Source organism: Protopterus annectens, chromosome 1.part2 (assembly GCF_019279795.1).
Source record: "Protopterus annectens isolate FY-2018-M chromosome 1.part2, PAN1.0, whole genome shotgun sequence".
NCBI lineage: Eukaryota > Metazoa > Chordata > Ceratodontiformes > Protopteridae > Protopterus > Protopterus annectens.
Genome location: NC_056727.1, coordinates 288,585,236 through 288,608,629, shown reverse-complemented (window position 1 = coordinate 288,608,629; position 23,394 = coordinate 288,585,236). Strand labels below are relative to the sequence as shown.

The 23,394-nt window shown below is 40.0% G+C and overlaps 1 protein-coding gene across 1 annotated transcript in view; it reads right to left on the bottom strand.

Moving 5' to 3' along the window:
• The window catches only part of KIF16B (kinesin family member 16B), a 3,706,250-nt gene that overhangs the window by 2,332,795 nt on the left and 1,350,061 nt on the right, over positions 1-23,394 (bottom strand). The window contains exon 11 of the mRNA XM_044056090.1: positions 15,884-15,949. Coding sequence (XP_043912025.1) covers positions 15,884-15,949 — 66 coding nt within the window. The remainder of the gene's footprint in view (positions 1-15,883; positions 15,950-23,394) is intronic.

Genomic DNA, 23,394 nt, shown 5'->3' with positions numbered 1-23,394 from the left:
ATAACCTTTAGAAATTTACTAACATACCCCCTCCTAATGAAACACCTATAATACATACGGACACAAATGGGTTTAGTTGTGCGACTAGGCTTATAAAGGCCCTTGAGGTCGTTAGCCTAGTATGTACCTATGAACCTACGGATTTTGTAAGTAATAAAGTTTTTGTTCAAGTAAAACAATGTTAAAAAAATCAGTCAACTTCTTTCACTCACTGCTCACAAGGCCATTACTAAAAATATTTTAATACTCAAACTTAAATATGGTCTTCCTTTTCTCTTTATACATTCAGCCTGCAATACTCACAGAATGCAGACTGCTGAGAATAAAATCTGCAGATTCATTCTACCAGCAGACCCTAATACACACCACAGTAATTTGCTAAAACATTCCAAATAGCTTTCAGTGCCTCAGAGAGACACTTTTCTTCTAAGTACTCTAATTTACAACAATTTCTCTCTCTTACTCCCTCCATTTAAACCTGCTGCAAGTGAGAAAGCCTTCTCTAAGACTGGAACCGGCTACCTGGAACCACCTGCCTAGAAGCATCAAAACTAAAAAGCATTAAAAGCTTCATAGATGCACGTAAGGAGCATTTCTTTGCTGGATCTACCTGCAGCCACTATCATGACAATGATTAGGTAATGTACCATCCCATTTCAGAAATAACAGAACACATCTAAGAAACTTTTCTCTGCATCAATGTGGCATCTTATACGCATGTATTTCACATATACATAGTGGTTTATGCAATATACATATAAAGTACAGTTGTGTACACTTACCATAAATGTAGATGTTCGAGTGTATTCACTGTTGCAGTCATTACATTTGGGTAATCCGCTGGCAGGCTGTCCCTTCTTCCATGACGTCAGGGGTATAAAACATGCAGCCGATGCCATTACATCAGTTTTTCTTGCCCCAGATGTCAGGTGCCCCCCAAATGGGGAGCAAAAAATATATATGCATATGCATATAATTTAAAACACAAAAATATATACCTCCAAACAAAAGCAAATACACCAAAAAGGCTTTTAAGCATGTTAAGAGAAAGGAGAGGTATAGCAAGAGAAAAAACAGGGGGCTGGAGGGTGGGTAACCAGGACCGCAACAGTGAATAAACTTGAACATCTACATTTATGGTAAGTTTACACAACTGTACTATGTTTTTCGTGTTTCACTGCTGCAGTCATTACATTTGGGTAGAATCCCAAAGCTATGGTTGGGAGGATGGAGTTATACAGCATTAGGAGCAGCTATAAGGCCCTGCAAGACAGCAGTGGTAAAGCAAGCTCTGGATTTGGAGAAGAGAGGTAAATGGTAATGTTTGGCGAAAGTATGAACTGAGCTCCAGGCAGCAGCTTCTAGAATGTCTCTGGTAAGAACCCCTCTGAGAAAAGCTGCAGAAGTAGATTGCAGCCCTGGTGGAATGAGATCTGATCCCCTTGGGGACAGGATTACCATGGTGCATATAGCAGATATGAATACAATGGCTTATCCACTTGGAAATAGTCTGCTTTGAAATAGCCTTTCCCTCTGCCCCGGCAGCAAATACCACCAGCAATTTTTCAGATTTTCTTAGAGATTTTGTCTTGTTTAAGTAGAATCTTAGTTGTCTGTGTACATCCAATGAATGCAGAATCTGCTCACCCTTGTTCTGTGTATTTGGGAAGAAAGTTGGCAGCTGAATGGTCTGATTAAGAGCCACACTAGATATCACTTTAGGCATAAAGGATGGATTGGCCCTAAGAGGCACCCTGTCTGGGTAAAAAAATAATAAAAGGCTCCACTGCCATAAGAGCCTGTAGTTCTGAAATCCTTCTGGCTGAAGTGACTGCTAAAAGAAAAGCTGTCTTCCAAGAGAGAAATTTTAGGTCTGCAGTAGCAGCTGGCTCAAAAGAAGGTAGAGTGAGCTTTTCCAAAACAAAATTGAGGTCCCATGCAGGAGTTGGTGCTCTCCTGGGAGGCCTTAAATTTTTGGCCCCTCTGAGGTACTGCTTTAGCAGAGGATGAGAAAAGAGGGGAGGCTCTGTGTTGTAATGAGCTGAAATGGCAGAGGCATGGATTTGTATGGAAGAAAAAGATAGGCCCTTGTGAAGCATCTCAGTTAAATATTGCAGAATCTGAGGAATATTGGGCATTGCTGTGCTTATTCCTTGTGATTGGTTCCAGGCACAGAATCTTTTCCATTTGTCAGCATAAGAGTTTCTAGTATTAGGCCTTCTAGCCTCCAAAATGACATCCATCACAGGTTTGCTGAGGGATGCAGCTGATGAAATTAGTTAATTAGCCATGCTGCAAGATTCAGAGTTTGGAAATGAGTGTGCAGAATTTGATAGTTCTGCTGAGACAGTAGGTGAGGTGTCTGAGGCAGGTACCATGGAGAAAGGTGCGACATATTGCGCAGGAGAGGGTACCCAGTGTTGGTGAGGCTAGTCTGGAGCAATCAGAATCATTTTTGATTTTTCCTGTCTGACTTTTAGTAAGACCTTGGACAGCAGAGGGGGAAAGGCATAGACTGATAGGTTTTTCCAGCTGAAGGATAGAGCATCCACTGTTCAAACTTTTTGCGATGAATTCTTGTGCAGAATTTGTCCAACTGATAGTTTTGGGGTGAGGCAAAAAGAACTATGTCTGGGCTCCCCCATTTGTGTGTCAACATGCTGAAGATTTGTGGATCCAGTTTCCATTTGTGTGGGTCTATAAGATTTCTGCTTAGTTCGTCTGCCACAGTATTCTGCTTTCCTGGCAGGAAATGAGCTTGTAGAAGTATTTGATAGGTCAAGGCAGTGTTCCACAATGCCATGGCTAGCCTGCAAAGGGGTAGGAATGGGCACCCCCCTGCTTGTTTATGTACCACATGACTGTGGTGTTGTCTGTCTTTATCAGTAGTTGTCCTAGGTGAAGATAGTCCTTGAAGGCTGTCAGAGCATTCTGTACAACTAGCATTTCTTTCTGACTGATATGTAGGTGCATCTGATTTGGGCTCCATTGGCCCTGAATGCATCTCCCTTCTAGATGCACCCCTCCCAAGCATAATCTGATGCGTCTGTAGTCATGGTTTGGGCAGCAGGGGGTGGAATGAATGACAGTCCCTTGTTTTGGTGGCAGGCCTCTGCCCACCATAGAAACTCTAGCTGCAAGCAAGGAATGATCGGAATCATTGTTTCCAGGCTGTGACATTGACTCCGTAAGCTTTTTAGGTACCATTGAAGTTTCCTCATATGCAGTCTTGCATATGGAATTAGAAGACTGCAGGAGGCCATGAACCCCAAGGCCTGCAGAATTTGTCTTGCAGATAGCTGGGTTTTCGTGGCCACCTGTTTGAATTAAGTCATCAGTTGAATTTGCTTTTCTGGCAGAAGGTAAGTCATCTGGCCAGTTGTATTCAAGCTTGCACCAAGGAATGTAATTATTTGAGAGGGTACCAGTTGTGATTTCTTTTAGTTTATGGTGTACCCTAGACAAGTTAGAAGTCTTTTTACAAACGCCAGATGTTTTAGAAGAGTGTCCTTACTTTCTGTCTGAATTAGACAATCGTCCAGGTACGGATACATTTGAATATTTCTTTGCCTGCAAAATGCAATTACTGGTGCCAGGCACATTGTGAAGACCCTGGGTGCAGTAGATAAGCCAAAGGGCAGTGAAGAGAATTGGTAATGCAAATAGCCTGCTTTGAAGCGGAGGTATCTTCTGCAAGATTCCCCGATTGAGATATGCAGGTAAGCCTCTTTTAAGTCTAGAGTTACCAACCAGGCATCCTTGCCTAGCATAGGTAGTAACTGTTGGAGAGTCAGCATCTTGAATTTTGGAATGTCCAGAAATGTATTTAGAATGGATAAGTCCAGAATTGGACGCCATGATTTGTCTTTTCTGGGTAGTAGGAAAAGTCTTGAATAAAAACCTTGTCCCTTTTCCTTTTCTGGTACTGGTTGAATAGCCCCCATATTCATGAGGGACATAACTTCTTTCTGGGCCTCTGTCCACTGATTTGGAGGCAGATCTGGCCATCCGTTTGGGATTGGCAACGTGTGGAAATGAAATCTGTATCCCTGGGATACTATATTTAAAAACCATTTGTCCTGGGTGATCAGTTGCCAGTTTTGTGCATGAAGTGTCAGTTTTCCCCCCAAAGGGGCAGCCAAAAGGTAAGTGTTTGGTGATGCAGTGGAAAGTCATTGAGCCTATTTACCGTATGAAGGTGCCTTGTTACTTCCAGATTTGGAGGTGGAGGCACCCCATTGCTTTGTCCTATAAGTTCCTTGCGACTGAAACCTGGAACTTTTGGAATGTCTGGGTTTGACCTGTGCAGATCTAGTGGGTACTGGAAAGTACCAGTTCTTAGTAGGCCAGTGCCTACTGAAGTTGGGTGGCTGCACTTGTAGGAAATATTTTACAGTTTGCATAGATTTAGTTTTATCTTTCATCTTTTTCAAAACAACTTCAGACTTATTACCAAAATAGACTGTCCTGTTTGAAAGGAGCATCCAACAATTTTGCTTTAACATGGTCAGGCAGATTTTGCTCCTTGAGCCAAGCATGCCTTCTTATCACAGATCCAGTTACAGCAGCCCTGCAAGAGGCCTCTAAGGAATCAAAACCACATTGTAAAGTATGTTTTCCAACTTGTTCAGCTGAATGCAATAAATCCTGCAACTCCTATTTTCCACACAGTCAGAAATCAACATCATTTTCTGCTTAAGTAAACCCATGACATGCTGTTGATATTTAAGCATATGAAATTGACAGTTTAAAGTCCTGATTGCCAAGGTTGCAGACGTGCAAACCTTCTTACCCCATCTATCCAACGCCCTGGAATCTCTATCAGAAGGGGTAGGATTTTTAGCAGTAGAAGCCTTAACACCCTTGGGATCCTGAGAAATTGTTTCAGGGTCAGCAGTAGGGTTTTTAAAAAGGAATTTGTGGGAGTCAGGAACCCTATAATATCTGTCTGGCTTACTAGGAGCCGGAGCAGGGAATTAGGAGTCATACTGGACTCTGAGAAAACATCATCAACAATGTCTAGAACAGGAGGTATAGCCAAAGGCCTATGCTGAGGAAGAAAAAGGAAATCCCTAAGTCTCTTTTTAGATTCTGAGACATCCTGACCCTCCCAGTGAAAGTGTTCTCTTAAGGTATGCAAAGTTTCTCCAAAAGAAAAATCCTTAGGAGGAGAAGTAGAAGGGATGGAATCTTCTGCATCAGAGTCCTCATAAGTGGAAATAGATAATTCCTGATCAGAAGAAATAGAAACCTGATCTGAAGATTCATAATCAGTGTCTTGCCTAGGCCTCTTAGCAGGAGGGGGATGGGTACCCATGATCAAGGTAATTAAATCCTCAGCCATTTTGATCATTAGTATTTTAGGCATTTGGGCCTGTACATGTGGACCAAGAGTAGTTTTTTTAGACATAGAAGTAGTTTTTGGCCTTAGTTTTGAAGACGGCATCGGTTTAATATGCAAATCTTTAGGCCTGAAAACACCCTCAGAAGCCAGTGCCTGCTCAGCGGCTCCGGAGTCATCTAAGGTAGAGACATCCACGGGTTCAATACTTAAAGTACCTCGCAGCATATCGGACTCCGAATGGGTCTCAGTAGAGGCCTGTGAATCAAAAGTAGCGGGCATCAGGGGCTGCGAAAGCGCCTCACTGAGTACTGGAGAACTGGCGACTGGCTTAGGAGAAGCTTCGTCGGTTATGGATCTCGCCGGTCTGTCTCTGTCTTTGCATTTTTTAGGGATTCCGGTAGTCAGATTGCTAACCGATGACATTTCTGGATAGTTAAATCTCGAGCTAAAATATTTAGAAGCAAAAATATACCGACGTTTAATAGTGCGTTGATTAAATTAAGCACAAAACCGACAGCAAGGGACGTTATGGTCAGGGCCTAGGCAAGGAATACAGTACAAATGAAAATCCTCATGAGGTATTTGCTTCCCACAAGTAATACAATTATTAACTTTTACTGACATCGGTAAGGAGCAAGAAAAAGTTTCCCCAACGGGGTACTTGGCTTTTAATTTAAGACTTCGGTTCTGAAACTCGAAAATGAAAATTTCAGGAGTCGGCCGACCGGCACTTGCGAACTGCTTTTGTTTCAGGCACCGCGTGGCAAGAAAGACTGATGTAATGGCGTTGGCTGCATGTTTTATACCCCTGATGACCTGACATCATGAAAGAAGGGACAGTAACTGACGCAGGACCCAAGACTTTGTTAATCTGACCGACTGAGGGCAACCTGCCAGCAGATTACTCAAATGTAATGACTGCAACAGTGAAACACGAAGAACATCTGCATTGTATTTTATGCCTATCTTAACTTGCACTTTGTATTTCATTTTTCTTTTCTCAATGTACTATGACTGGATCTTTTAATTTTAACTTATCTGCCTTCAGTCTTACCATTGTTATGAATTTTGTTATGTACTCATTTTGTTGGCATAGTGGTTAAGGTGTTTACCTCACAGACCCAAGGAACGGGATTTAATTCTCACGTTTGAAGGACATTGGCTAGGCTTATAATGACCCACCAGGGCAGCTAGCCTAGTACTTACCTATGAACCTATATAATGTTATTAACTGAAAGACTGTGATGGATTTTCTGCTCTCTGAGCTCAAGCTGTAGCTGAAAATGCTCAAGAGACCAGTCCAATTACCCAGTGAACCAACAGAAAACAAATAAATAAATCTCAAGTATAGGACAAGAATTCCAATTTTATAAGGCACTATGGTTATTATAAGGAGTTATAAAGCAGGAAATATAAATATAAAAAACATGCTTAGCCAGGCTCAGTAGCACAGAGGGATAAAGACCTGACTACAAACCAAATGACCCAAGATCGATTAGTGGCTAGGGCAGGGGACAAGCCAGAGAGGTCAGGACTGAGCTACAAACATCAGCTCGCTCCTGTGGGAGGAAGGTAGTCTAGCCAACTGCTATGCTGGAATCTATTGAGTTTGGGGGGGGGGGGGCTAAAAGTGAGTAGATGACATTGGTCCATCCATTGTGGCAGGGGGAGGTAGCGTGTCTCACTCAGAAGCTGAAACCTATGCAGTTGAATGGGAAACACAATGGACAAAGCAGCCAGTGTTAGCTTACACATCATGGGAGAAAGGAGATAGTTAATTCTACTATGATGCGGGTATGTACCTGAGAAGAGGTACACAGCATACAGTATATGGGCCTGGGATGGTTGCTTACACACTGTAGCCTTCATAGGGTGTATGTGGGAAGGTGCATGCCCATAAAAGAAGACACAGCAGGCCCTTATGTATGTGAGCATTCACATTATCTGCCAGGGGAGTTGTGACAAGAAAAGCCCGATGGCTGCTTGGATGACTGCCTCTAACAATCAGTTCTCAATCACAGGAGAGTGAACGAGCAGCATACCTCTCAACTTGGAAACATCAAAAATCTGGACAAAGGTCCATGAAAAGTAGGTACAACTGGCCAAAAATTGGGACTCTAACATAAAAGTTGCATACATAATCATTTAACGCTGCCCACTCCAATGGATTTGAGGGATACCAACATGAAGATTGAAGTCACTAAATAATAATAAATAAATGGCAGACATTTGAATTTTAGACTTCATGTCCCTCAGAAAATACATAATGTCAAACCTGTAATTCTAGCAACTATATGAGTTTACAGGAGTAATATTTAAACTCTGTCCCTATTTTTGAGCCTTTCTCTTCCCATTATTTTTGGCTTTTTTGTCCAGATTTCTTGCTCTGAGAGATTAAGAGGCATGCCTTAAAGAATTAATCCACTGATGTGTGGCGGAAAGGGCATGTAGAATATCCAAGTTTTCAAATACATTGAGGTAAGCATGTTTTCAGATACCCCAAAATCAGATATTCCGTACCAAAATACATTGGTATTTTGTAGCACAACCCACACTTTTGAGTAATGAAGAGGACTTTATTTCACTGTATTAACAAATTCACATTCATTGTTGCCAAATTTTAGATAAAAATAAAAAACTTCAGTGAGGGTGGCCTAATGGTTAAGGTGTTTGCCTTATAAACACAAGGTGCAGGGTTTGAGTCTCACAAGGGTCAACTGGCTAGGCTTAAAATGGCTTGTAAGGGCAGTTAGCATAGTACTAATCTATGAATCTATGTGAGAGTCAAAAAAATAATTGATTTTCTGCTAAAATACCAAGACACCTGCACATCTGCCGTTTTACTGTATTTTTTCATCCAAGAATACAACTTCTTAAATCTGTGGTCTTCAGATGAAAAAGCAAGAAGACGTGGATATTGTACTAAGAGAAATACTGTCTGTCTCTTTTTAAAACTAGAAGTAGCTAGCACCAGCTGATCCAGAAAATACATAGTTGCACTATTCTTGTACAGTATACCAGAACAGTTCCATGCGTCGCAAAGACTGTAAATCAAATAAACCAATTTCAAACTTTTTAACAAAATACAGATTTTATAACACATTCACAGTGTAAACACTGTCAACAACAAATACCTTATTGACAAAATAACCATGCAAATTATCTTCCAAGATCACTTCATCTCTTATGTTTGCATTACTTTTTAACCAGATGTACTTAAAACAATTACGGAAACATGTTTTATTTTCAGCACTGCGCGTTTCTTGATTTTACATTTTTTTCACCATTTTATACCTTATGTTGCTTTCATTATAATTACTTGGGTTTCAGTTTTGTTTGCTCTCTTTTACTTACTTTTTATGATACTTTTTTGTATTTTAGTGGTTGGATTCTGCCTTACTGCACACCGAGCTGTCAACAGACCTGTTATAGCAGGTCACAGACACAACAGCATCCTGTAATACATGTGCCACGTGCAAATAGTTGTTAGCCCCGCTCGCACCCAAGAATTTGCCTTCATTTGGTCATGAAAGTACAGCTGTGTGCAGAAGTAATAAAAAATTCTGCAGACTCACCATTTACTTTATATACTAATTAAAGTCTGAATCAAGTTATTAAACATATTTTTAATCCTACAAGTACAAAAGTAGTTTACTTTATTTACATATTTTAAAAGCAGCATAAAAATATAAAACCCAATACGTCTGAACAGTAACCCGTACCTTTCCTTAACTCTACTGAAACAAATGCCTTCCTCTATCTGGGACTTCCTGATACACTCGTGAATCTGATTTGTCTTTGTCTTGAGTAGTATAAATGGTTACAGAAATAAGATTAAATAACAGTCAAAATGAAGAAAAAAATGAACTTTTAACAAGTGCATATGTAAACTGCACTCCTTTCTTGTGCACAGAACTGAATATAAAGTGCCAGAATTCCGCATTTTTTTCTTCTTCCCTACCAACAACAGTTTTTTTTTTCAAAGATGATAACGTTCTCCTCCCATTACGGAAAAGTCACAATTCAAATGAAAAAGGATTTGATTTGTGTTATGTGTATACAACTTGCTGAACAACGGTTATCGAAACTATACTCCTCAAATATCTCCAGTTTTTGCCATAAGTATTCCATGTGTCCACACGTCTCAATAGTTCCCATTTTCTGGAACATCCCTGACTTACAGCTTAAGTTTTGAATCTGCTTGGTCCCTCTTGAAGTGTGGCATTTTGGTGCATAATAGGCAATGATTACACTAAGCACATGAATCTAAATTACAGTTACTGAGTTTTTACTCTAAAGAAAATGGTTTAACACAAATATTAGTCTATCAACTACCGAAATGAATAAGAGTGTCTAAAAAAAAATGTCCCTCCCTATCTTTTTTCATTGCCCTGAATTTCTGCTGTAACAGATCGAGAGCTTCAGCTATGTTTACTACAATATACAATTTTGTGTACAGATATGTTGAGTCAATAAATACTACACGGTGTCTTATTCTGCTATATAACTAAAATCTACTTGCATTTAAAGTGCCCCAGGTCTGGGAACATTGTACCCAATTACTTCTGGATTTTCCCCAAATGTTGAGGTTAAGAGGTAAAACTGAAATTTGCTGGGTAGAAAAGAAGTAAGTGTTCAGTGTAATAATAACAGCATGTCTAATCCCATATGAATATCACCAGACAAATGAGTAGTTGGACTACTTTATTATACTTACTAAGCAACAGTAGCTCATTTATCTACAATCTCTCACTTCCTGCAGCTACTAAAACCCCGCTGATGTTCCAGGTTACCTAGGGGACAGAGACTGCCAGCTTAAGAGTTCTAGTACAGCAGCATAAAATATATCCAAACTTGTTCCATGACTCAAGCCAGCACAAGCCTTTCTCTCTTACAGGCAGTCAGGCACGGTCTCATGACGTTGACGTCATCGCGCATGCCCCTGCACATTGATGACATTGCGGGATACACTGGCAATGCACAATGACATCAGCATTTTTGAAAAAATTGTATATGAAAAAAAAAATCTTGATTTGAAGGGGCCGCTCAGGAATTCATGGCACCCCTTTATTTAAGCCTCAAAACTGGGAAATTCTGAGGAATTCAGTAAGGTTGATAGGTATGATGAGCAGTTTGATCAAGGGATAGCTTATGGTTGCTAAACAACAAGGAGGAAAAATTATTAAAAAGAAGTCATGCTTCCTTACTGTGTGTCAAGAATCTACATTTGTAAGTGGCTAGGTCTGGAATGAAGCTTAATTAGCGGGTACAGATGAAACAGACACAGAAAGACAACTTTTTTATTATGATGATGTGGACTTGCTTCATATTCTAAAGAATGTGGGAGCATTAATGAAACCCTTTCAGTATGCTACAATGTACAAAATAAGCATTTATACTTAAATGAAAAAAAATTCCAAAACAGGCTTGAATAATAGAAAAGACTGTACACTATCAAACCCCATTCCATACCTGTATTGTATCACGCAGATTACAGAGACAAGAATGACAGGTCAGTTTCAGCTGATTATCAATATGTCATTGCTATGCATTTTGGTTTGAAAAAGAAAATTAAATATACTTGCCAAAATTAATGAAAGGAAACAACCAAACAATTCTTCTAGATGTAAGTCGTCGTGAAAATCCCCAGCCATAATAAATATACAGTACAATTAATTTTCTTTTAATAATTGGGTTTGAACCTTTCTTGGCTCCACAAAGTCTGCTCTTCACTTTTTCCCTTAGAACTGATCTAGTTCTCATAATAAACACCCTAGTCCTACTCTAAAGCCTGGCACTTGCTCACTAAAGCAATTATATAAGTCAGCACTAAAAAATTAAAAGCACTACACCCTCACAAACTCCCCTTGAGTACCTTGTTCCCCATTGGCTCTTTTTTTCAATTATAAAGGAATTCCCAATACTATTCTAGCATGTCCAAAGGTCAGTTGTCAATCTCCTCTCCGGTTCAGCTGGTGAATCTGGGAATCTTGAGGCAATGTTACAACTGCCTCATGTACACAGACAACCCTCTCCTCCTCCCAACAAATTCCAACACATGTGAGAGATGCAATCATATAGCCAAACTGGAGGCTAAGCTCTCTCAACTCCGTACTGGCGTAACTAGTCAGGAGGAGAAGGAAACCACACTCACTACAATTCCAGTCTCACACATACCTACCACGACAGCAAACCAAACACAAACACACAAACACACAAAAACATACTCGGAGGCTCTAAATAAAAATCTGCCTAAGCAGCAGAGACCTCCAAAGCAGACACCCAAGCAACCGCTACCTCAAAACAAAACACGTGCAACACATAGCTCACAAAGCCAGTGTGCCGAACAGTCACAGCCCTTAAGGCTAAACAACACACCTGATACACTTGTAATAGGTGACTCTATCGTCAGGCACACTGATGTCCCGCTCACCAGGATGAACAAGGAGAAGGTCACGATGAGCTGCCTGTCGGGTGCTAGTATCCGCCACATAACACAAGCACTCAGGTCACTCCAAGGCAAGTACAAATATGACTCAGTCATTGTCCATGCTGGTGTAAATGACCTGAGACATACCTCCCTGGACTACATGAAAAGAGACATAGAAGAGCTCTCTGAGCATGTAGCCCAGGCCGGTATGACCCTGACCTTGAGTAGCATCTTACCCTCACCAAGAATGATGCCACAATATGAAGACAAGATGATCAATTTCAACAATTGGCTTAAGTATTGGTGTCATTCAAAGGGGATCCAATGCCTGTCAGCCTGGGATGACATGCTCGACAAGCCACGATGCTTCGCTAGAGACGGCTTGCACCTATCACCCCTGGGCTTTCGGATATTGGCAAAGGCTCTTGCCACCCCCATAGTGCCTTTTTTAGGCAAGGCTCAAAAGACAAACCCACCTCCATAGGTATCACAAGGGATAAGAAATTAAGAGTAATGCTACTCAACGCCAGAAGTCTAAACCTCAAGATGCACGCACTCGAAAGTCCCCTTAGCATGGAGAACATCGATATCTGTGCAGTAACAGAAACCTGGTTCAAGGCTCCCGGGAGCACCCCAGCACTACCAGGTTATACCTCATACAATGCTTTTCGGCCCCAAAACTTGGACCGAACCACAAAAGGAGGAGGAGTATCAATATTCGTCAAAGATACCCACACCTCCAGGTTGGTGGCACAGCACGAAGCATCAGAGACTATCCATGTGCAACTAACTGTGGGTAAAACTGCCTTCCAGTTTATAGCCTGCTACAGACCACCCTCCCAAACCCAGGAACCCCACTCGGCCTTCCTGAGAACACTGGAAAATATGAAGGTCTCTCCAAACACCATTATATTGGGTGACTTCAACTACCCAAGCATAGACTGGGAGCATTACTCTAGCTCCAACACCCTAGCCCAAAGGTTCCTAGAATTTTTAAACTCAAATGCTATGGAACAACTTGTTACCACTCCCACAAGAGGGGAAAACATAGTGGACCTGATTATCACCAACATGGGGACTCTATGCTCCAGACCAGAAGTGTATCCCTCACTGGTAAGATCAGACCATAAACTAATCTCACTGGATATTCACATCCCGACCCCACCCCCTACCCAGAAAACCACAGTGAAAAACTTCTCTAAAGCAAATTTCACACTCCTCAAAACCGAGGTGGAATCCTTCAAAGCACCCGGGCTTGTGGAAAATATGGCCCAGACCGCAGAATCCTTTATAAATGCATTCTATGAACACCTTCAGGAATGCATGGATCATGCAATCCCAAATAAAACCAAGACCCAATCCTCCAAAGGCAGGCGTCCTGTCTGGTGGACCCCAGCCATAAACAAACTATACAACAGAAGGAGGAAGCTACTACATGATAGAGCAAAATCCCAAAAAGGGAAGGCATCTCTGATCAGTATTAGCAAAAAACTATGGGCACTCATAAAATCGTCTAAGGCCAGTTTCGAGAGAAAAACTGCACAGGCCACTAAGGATAATCACAAGGCTTTCTTTATTTATGTTAGGAAACTGGGTGGGGATTCTCAGATATGCTCAGAATTAGTCCAAAATGACAAAAAATACACCGAACCCACAGACATTGCCAACATCCTAGCTGACAGATTCAGCGCAAACTCCCCCCCCCCTCCACCAAAAGGGCAAATATCTATCCCAGCAGAGTGCTGCCCCCCTGACATCTCAGATACTCAGGTAAGAGCCGCCCTCTCCAAAGCAAAAACACAGCATCAATGGGACCAGACGGTGTCCCGGGCTGCGTTCTACATGAACTCCAGGAAGAGCTAAACCCAAACATAAATCTACTGTTCAATCTCAGCCTTACTACAGGATATGTACCCAAAGAGTGGCGTACAGCAACAGTGGTCCCTGTCCACAAAGGGGGTGCCTCAACGGATCCTGGAAACTGTCGCCCCATAAGCCTGACTAGCTTGGTCTGCAAAGTTATGGAAAGGATCATCATGGACCTCATAAATAAAGATATTGGGGACCTACAGACACTGGATCCTACCCAGTTCGGCTTTGTTAAGGGCAGATCCTGCCTCTTAAACCAGGTTGATTTCTTTGAAACAGTCACCAAGGCCACTGACGAGGAGAAGGTGGTCCACACAGCCTACCTGGACCTCGCAAAAGCCTTCGATACAATACCCCACTCCGGCATTATAGATAAGCTCACCAGCTTCAATATAAACCCCTATGTCACTAGATGGGTTGCAAACTGGCTCAAGGACAGAACCCACATGGTTAGAATTGCTGGAGCCATGTCAGACTCCAAACCAGTTACAAGTGGCATCCCACAAGGCTCAGTCCTGGTACCTCTCTTGTTCGGTATATATTTCTTGGAAGTACAGGCCAACACGGAGGGACTGTGGCTGACCAAGTTCGCAGATGACTGCAAACTGGACGCCATAATCGACTCTCCAGCCGACACAAGCATCCTACAAAAGGGCCTCATAGAAACAGACAACTGGTGCCAGAGCCATGGCCTTAAGCTAAACGCCAAAAAGTGTATAGTCATCCCCTTTGGCAAAAACAAAGTGCCCACAAATTACCACATAGGTGGTAATCCATTAAGTACGGAAGAAGTAATTAGGGACCTGGAGACCCAAGTTGATAATCTCTCTTTTGACAACCACGTGGCCAAAGTGGTTAGAAAAACATTTTATATAGCCCACCTAATCATGAAGGGATTCACATCTAGATCAGGGGAGGTCATCGTGCCTCTTTACTCATCCCTCATCAGGCCCATAATTGAGTACAATGCCTCTTTTGGGATGTACCTTACCAGACACCTGCAGCAACTGGAAAGACCCCAAAAGTACCTCACCAAGAGGATCACAGGGCTCAAACAGATGCCATATGCTGCCCGGTTAAAGAAACTCCAGCTCTACTCAGTGGCATACCGCCTGCTCAGAGGCGATCTGTGCCTGACGTATAAAGCCATGTCCAACCTGGAATTAATGGACATGCTGCACCTCAGAAAATCCAAATCCCATCGAGCTACGCGCTCGAGAGACTTGAACCTCAGCACTGAAATAAATAGAACATGCTGGAGGGACAGATTCATAACCCAGAGGCTCCCTTCACTCTGGAATAAAATCCCAGTCCAGGTTAGGCAGAGTCTCTTCAAGAGGAATCTTGAGTGGATGGGAGATCGTAGGTTTACCCAGGGTATCACTTCTGTGTCACTGTTAGACAGAGGCACAGTATACTAACCTCGAAAAAGGGCATAGCAAAATTCATTTAAAATGGGTGGCGAAAGTCAAACACACTCTGGCTAGGCTTATAAATGCCCTAGGGCAGATAGCCTAGTATGAACCTATAATAAAGTCATTTTGAAAGAGATGCATCTTGCACAAAAATATATAAATATAGTATTTATTTACTTTGTTGACCAGGCTAGCCCCACTAGGCCAGTGTCCTCTTTTCAGGGTAGACCTGAAGTGATATTCATACTGACTATGGGAAATCTGGCCAGGCCACCAATAAACTTCCCCTACTCTTTTTTCTTTTTTTTTTTGTGAATAGATGCTATGGGATCACTTACATCCACCTGAGCTACCACCAGCTAAGCAGATAGGACCTCTGTTTGACGGCTCATCCAAAATACAGCATACTCAAGAATGCAGCACCCTTCTTAAGCTGCACTGCGGTGTCAGTAGTGGAAAATCAATCCATGAGTCTGGTTGGGGAACAGCTTTGTGAACTTCCAGCACCAAGGGTAAGCTGCTGAGCCACAATACACCAACATACGTATTATCTACCATTTGTACATGGGTCAGTTTCTCAAATAAAATTTCTTTCATTACAAAGCTGGTCAAAACCACAGCTTGCCTAAAGTTAGACTCAGTAAATTAAATTATTAGTGAAATGTTACAGTCCCTGTGAATAATCTAAGTGGATACATGTTTAAATTAGACAACAAATGCCAATGAAACTTGGTTGATTAGTTGGTGAAGCTGTGTTTCTTTTAGTAACTGAATCATGCATGTTATCACTCGCAGTTCCAAACTGACAAAAGAACTCTTACTTACTCTTGCTTCATTCTGGTGAAGTTTCTCTTCCATACTCAAAGCTGTCGGTGAGTCTAACAGTGCAATCTACAAAGAAAGGCAAAACCTATTATTTACAGGCAATCAGAACTACAAAAGATGATGATGAACAATCAATACTTAAGCATCTACAAGGTTAAATCTCAGTTCTTGGCAGCTGCACAATTTTCAGTTCCACACTGAACCTGATATACACTAAAGCAATTAATGGCAGTTTTAGCCCACAACTTCTTCACCCTAGTCCGAACAACAGAAATGTTACATCTCTGCTATGGAATAATCTGTTTAATGCAACCTGTCAACCACTGAGAGATCAACTGCTGCCATTCCTTTGTATAAATGTTTAATAGAGAAATGCCATACAACAATTCCTTCTTTACCACATTTCCACTTTTAATCTTCGGATTGCCTACCTAACAATAGTCAGTGTGATGGATGCAACAGCATTCAACTAAAAGGACTAGTTTATGGAATTAAAGTAAAAAAAAAAAGATACCACCAAAAGCAGGTCTCCAGATCCAAGAAGCCAATAAAATCCAAAAAACGTATAAACCAAAGAAGGACCAGGACTAGGCTGTAGGTTCCAGTATAAAGATTATTTATTGTAGAACAAACAACAGAGTAAAAAACATAATCGCTTTCATAGGTGTGTACCCCACTTCATCAGATGTAATTGTATTACATCCGGACTTTCATTCTATACTCTAAAAGCACTAGTCACAAGTTACTGAATAGTTATATGACCTAAATATTTAAAACTATACATACATTTATATTCAGAATTTATATGTGTATAATATAAATGCTCCCATGTTAAAACAACAACAGTATATTTAAAATAATTTCATATGAAAAAAATTCCATATACAAAAAACTAACAATTCCATTCAAATAAATACAAAGAAATATATACAAAAAATTAATCTAAAGAGGGATCTTTTTTTAGTATAGGTTTTAGAGGGACATAGTCATTCAGGCCATGCCCACTATCTGCCTTCAGCCTTACAATCCATTTCGCTTCTAAAGACTCTGTCTTATTTCGGATGTCACCACCTCTAATACTTTCATATACCTTCCCTATTACAAGAAATGTAAAAGTGTGATCATTAGTGGTATCACTAATATGTTTAGAAAGTGCACTAACTCTAATTTTCTATTAATGTGGTACACATGCTCCCTAATCTGATCCATGAGCATCAGTTTTTCCAACATAAAATTTTTAAAACATTTCAAACAGTGTGCAAGATATACAACATGTTTGGTGTTACATGTAGCCGAAACCTTAAAACTATACTGTCTTTTCTCATGTGGATGCATGAATTCAGAAGTAGTCCAAATAACTGCAAAAATTACAATGAATACACATAATCGTGCCTTCACATTCTGAGGCATTAATCTTACTTCTTGGGAAACATAATTGCCTCTTAAGTGACAACTTATTTTTAAACAAAAATCGGGGTTCCTGTTCTACCATATTACTGGCAACCTTATCAGAAGTCAGGATTCCCCAGTTTTTCCTGACTACGCCCATGTACGTCTGTACATCAGACGAATAATACAAGGGTACCCTAACGGTCCCTTTACCACTAGCTTTACTCACTTTCCTATTAACCTGCCTCTTAGAAAAATATGGTTGTGCCACTGAATGTAAGTTTAGCAACCTACTCTATACTATTCTTCGCCATCTTACCATCATAGCCTCTCTATCAGTTCTTTGGTAATACCTTCAGTGCACTTCAAAAAATCAGAGTCTCTGCCATTGAGTCTAGAGGCTCTGAAAGCCCGATTCCTCACCGCACTTTTGAAAATGTAGGAGGGGGGGTTGCATACTGTCATATGATAGTAGGCTAGTAACATGGCATGATTTCCTATACTGCCCATAGCTACGCCATTGTTCTGCCAATAAAACTCATCCCCGAATAGGAATACATTACAACACAGCACTATCTCGAGCAAATCCTTAATAAGTTTGATCTGTTTTACACCAAAGTTGGAATAAGTCCTAAGACACTTCTCTATACTATTTATACCCAAATCGTTCGGTATCACGGTAAAAAGTGATACTATGTCCATGGTGACCAAGATGTGCCAATAGCTACGCCAATGCTGTAATGGTGGTATGGGAATCTGAATACGTTAGGAGGTCCCTTCAGCAAACATCTCTTTTTTCAGAAGGTTTGTAGATGACCTTTTTATTGTGTGGGATGGAACTAAGCAAGAGCTAATTGAGTTTATACAGTACGTTAATGAAAGCACTGCATTTTTAAGGTTCACTTTCACATACTCTGATAAGGTTATAAACTTTTTGGATGTGGCAGTATTGGTAGATGAGGATAATAGACTGTATACAAAGCAGTATAGGAAATCATGCCATCTTAATAGCCTACTATCATATGACAGTATGCACCCCCCCCCCTACATTTTCAAAAGTGTGGTGAGGAATCAGGCTTTCAGACCCTCTAGACTCAATGGCAGAGACTCTGATTTTTGAAGTGCACTGAAGGTATTACCAAAGAGTTGATAGAGAGAGGCTATGATGGTAAGATGGTGAAGAATAGTATAGAGGAGGTAGCCAAACTTACGAGATTCAGACGCACAACCATATTTTTCTAAGAGGCAGGTTAATAGGAAAGTGAGTAATGCTAGTGGTAAAGGGACCTTTAGGTTACCCTTGCATTATTCGTCTGATGTACAGACGTACATGGACATAGTAAGGAAAAACTGAGGAATCCTGACTTCTGATAAGATTGTCAGTAATATCACAGAACAGGAACCCACATTTTTGTTTAGAAATGAGTTGTCACTTAAGAGTCAGTTATGCTTCCCAAGAAGTAAAATTAATGCCTCAGAATGTGAAGGCACGATTATGTGTAGGCATTGTAATTTTTGCAGTTATTTGGACACTACTTCTGAGTTCATGCATTCAGATGAGAAAAGACAGCACAGTTTTAAGGTTTTGGCTACATGCAACACCAAACATGTTGTATACCTTGCACACTGTTTGAAATGTTTAAAATTTTATGTTGGAAAACCTGACAACAGTACTCAAGGATCGGATTAGGGAGCATGTGTACCACATTAATAGAAAGGATAGAGTTAGTGCACTTTCCAAACATATTAGTGATACCAATAATGAACACACTTTTACATTTCTTGTAATAGGGAAGGTATATGAAAGTATTAGAGGTGGTGACATCCAAAATAAGACCGAGGCTTTAGAAGCTAAATGGATTGTGAGGCTTAAGGCAGATAGTGGGGGCATGGCCTGAAGGACTATGTCCCTCTAAAACCTATACTAAACAAAATACCCCTCTTTAGATGGATTTTTTGTATATATTTCTTTGCATTTATTTGAATGGAATAGTTAGTTTTTTATATATGGAATTTTTTCATATGAAATTATTTTAAATATACTGTTGTTTTAACATGGGAGCATTTATATTATTCACATATATATTCTGAATATAAATGTATATATGGTTTTAAATATTTAGGTCATATGACTATTTAGTAACATGTGACTGGTGTTTTTAAGAGTATAAAATGAAAGTCAGGATATAATACAATCACATCTGATGAAGTGGGGTACACACTTACGAAAGCGCTTATGTTTTTTACTCTGTGGTTTGTTCTATAATAAATAATCTCTATACTGGAACCTGCAGCCTACTCCTGGTCCTTCTTTGGTTTATACGTAGTTTATGTAATTATTTTCTCCTTACAGTCCATCAGTATCAGAGGCTTTGCCAAATGGCATAATTCAAAGATCACTTCACCCTGAATGGGACATCACAAGTAAAGTGAAGTGAATGAGGACAGGTGGATTTAAGTTATGAATGTTGCTACACCTGGTACCTGGTTCTAAGGAGAGTGTAGATTCTATGCGGAATACCTACTATGCAAGTCAGAAAATCCTATTAACCAGAGACAGGACAACTCATATCAGAAGTAACAGGCAAAAACAAGCTACATTTAAAAATGAATAATGTTCTTAAGGTTTTCAGTCTTAAAGCCTCTATACCCTCTGAAAGCAATATAGTACAAAAACTGTAGCAGTTAGACTGGAACAGCTTGAATTGATTTGCTGCCTCACCAATGCATGTTTCAAACGGTCTATATTGTTTTGTCGAATGGCTATTCAGCGAATAGCCATTAGTCAAACACCTATTTAGCAAAGCCACTCTTCATCGAACAGCAAATTTTAATTAGGGCAAACCAGTGGTTGGCCACTGTCTGAAATTTGCCCTTTTCCCCCCACTGTAGTGCAATCTCGGAGTTGGTATATTTAAGTTAGAGGGGTTGTGGGGGTACATCCCACTACCTTGGCAGGTTTTAATATTTTTTTTTTTTTTGCAGTTACTCCATTAGCCAACCGCTTATTTCCCTACTTAAAATTTGCTGTTCAATAAAGAGTGGCTTCGCTAAATAGGTGTTTGACGAATGGCTATTCACTGAATAGCCATTTGATGAAATGACGTAGACACGTGTTTCAAATGCATCATTTATTATATCTCATTCAACTGACTTATATTTACAAAGACCTTGCAGGCACAAACTTTCTTTGCCAAAGGGTAAATAAAACATAAGGTCAAAAAACATATTACTGAAGTGGCTCTATTTTTGCTAACTAAGAAATATTAGTTCTTTCTACTTGTTTGCTATCACTTTTTCCTCTTTGCCAAAGAAGACTCTTCTAAAGTGGACTGTGGTTACTAGTGAGGGAAAAAATATAGGTTTTCAAAATTCTGAAATTGTTTTTATTGAGGCATATACAGATCCAGTGGAATGTATGAATTTCAACAGCAATACCTGAACTAAGCATCAACGATTAAGACCAAATAGGAAGCAGAAAAAAAAGCCGGTCTGGGCAAGACAAAAAATAAAAAAAAATAAATGAACATGGCTGAAGCAATTTGCTATAAAAATGACAAAACACACTTGTGCGAGTGATAAATTACTTGACAAATAACATCGTAAAACCCAACCATCTTCTATTCAAAACACTGAACATGGTAATGTCAATAATCCGAAACTCAACTTTACCCAACTAACCTGGACTTCCAGTGATTTCCTACTAATGTTCTGCAGGGGGGCAAGTCCCCCTGCACCCCCCACACCCCCTGCTAATTACATATATAAACTCCAAGATTGCACTAGAGTGAGGAAAAGGGTCAATTTCCTGATCCCCACTGTAGTGTGATCTGTAATCAAAATGTTGAACTCGCAACAGCAAATGTTGTGTATTCGAACATGTATGAATCAACGTTACGGAAACTTGGAAACATGAGTTTCGAATTTCCAAGTTTCGTGTAAGTGTCGTACAACATTTTGATAGTAAACTGGCTGAAGCATATAATAAACCACCACAACCTCATCTTCAAACCACTATGCCATACAGTCTATACAACACAAGAGGGAAATCAATGTTCTGAGGGAGCTGGACAGGTTAATCAACTGAAGAATAAACCATCTGACTCTCACCCTTATATCATTCTTTTGATTTTAATGATCAGGTCAGCAGTGTGGCCAAAGAAAATTAGTTCCGATCACAAGCTGATTATAAGGTAAAGAATCATACACAATATAAAAGCATGCTAAAAATAAAATATAATCAACACGATCACTTGGCAGAAAGGACTAACCCTACCAAAGTGAAGTATACATACACAGTATGTGAGAATTCCCTATACCCAAGTGTATTATCAAAAAGCACACCATGATAAAGATAAGCAAACAAATAATTCAGTGAACAATCATTCAATATTTAGATCGCTATCGACATATTAAACAAAATGGAGCAGGCAGAAGAGGTCACAACAGAGAAATGAATATTTCTTAGATTCTATTTTTTTTTTTTTTATATTAACAGTAGGTACTGAACAAATGGATTTATAGCACTGCTTATTTGGGTTTAGATGCACAGTGAAAGAAAACATGACTGAAAATTAAAGTCTAATAGAAAGCAATGTGGAAGAATAAAGTCCTAGAAATTAATGGAAAAACGTTGCTGCCATCTACTGCTAAAATGAGTAAATGCAATGTAGTTAATATTTTTTCAGCATAATGGTCAGATTTTGCTCTCACCCTCCAAATACTTCTTAGCAAAATCTTCTTCTACTTCTTTTGGCTTTTCCTGGTTAGGGGTTGCCACAGCGGAACTCCGGTCCGCTAATGATTGGCAGTCGATCATAGTGGTACAGACAAGATTTCCCTTAGCTACAACATGGGTAAAACTCAAGAAAAATTCAGATGTGCTCTACTTCCTAGCTAAAAAGCAACAAGCATAACACATCATTTTGTCATTTTTTTTCACAAAGCAGAACAGCAGAAAATGCAATGTTGCAGTTCAGCAGGACTCTACACTACACAATTTATTTTTAAAAGTTGGTAGGTTGGAAGATCAAACTGCTTACTAAATGTGCCTGAGATTTAATGGTTCTGAATGGAAGGGAGGGTCTGAACCTGTACTTCCAGGATAAAAGTTCTAGTCGCTGTTACATGTAGGTTATGGAATAGCAGCAATGTGATATCTGAAGGCTGTATAATAAGAATACAACAGTTCTTTAAATAGAAGAAATAACGCGACTTAACTTTACAGGCACAGCAGGGACTAGATCTTCACACAGAATTCAAGTTAGCAAAACATGATGAAGGCTTATTTGCATACACTGAAGACAATATACAAAACCTTTCTTTCCATCTTTATTTGTTTACTTATATATTTGAAATCAGGTGGCCAATGAATAAATATAATGAAAGTTTCATTATCAGCTATGACCTGAAGGGAAGGAAAGGCATGCTAAAAATGTGTAGTGCTGAACAACTGCAGTTATAATACAGATTCAATAGGCGCAAACAATGTGCTTGACTGTATAAAGCAGTTACTTAGACGGCAGCCGGCAGGCATACACTATATGCTAGAATATACTCCACCCCTCAAAAACTCGAATGCACTGAAACAGACTCATGTCATTCATCTATTACTGTGGTTCAGTGGAAAATGTTGCTCCCTCACAGATCCAGGGTTCACTCCTGACCACCAGCTACAGTCTGTGTGCATGCTGCGCTCATCTGTATGTCAGTTTTCTGTGGGAGTGAGGGAGGGACATTAAAATTCAACACAGTAGACAACACATACATTGCCACAGCAGCCAAGAAACATAACACTGAAAGACAAACTAAGTGAAAATGCACCTAACAAAATAAATGAAACATGCAAATTTTTCATTGTGCAGGGGTAGGGCCACACTCTTTGCATTCCTCCAAATATTAAAACTGACTCTGAGGCTGCTGCACACTGGGGGAAAAGGGGCATTTCAAACGAAGTGCAACAACCACCTTCTCTATCATCAAATAGTCAATGTATATAAAAACAAAATCATACTTCTCCGAACTTAGAAACCATGTTGTATCCAAAACACAATCTGCAACACATTATAAAGTTGAAGCAAAAAAGTGCAATTCCCATGAAATTAACTTCCCATCTAATAATA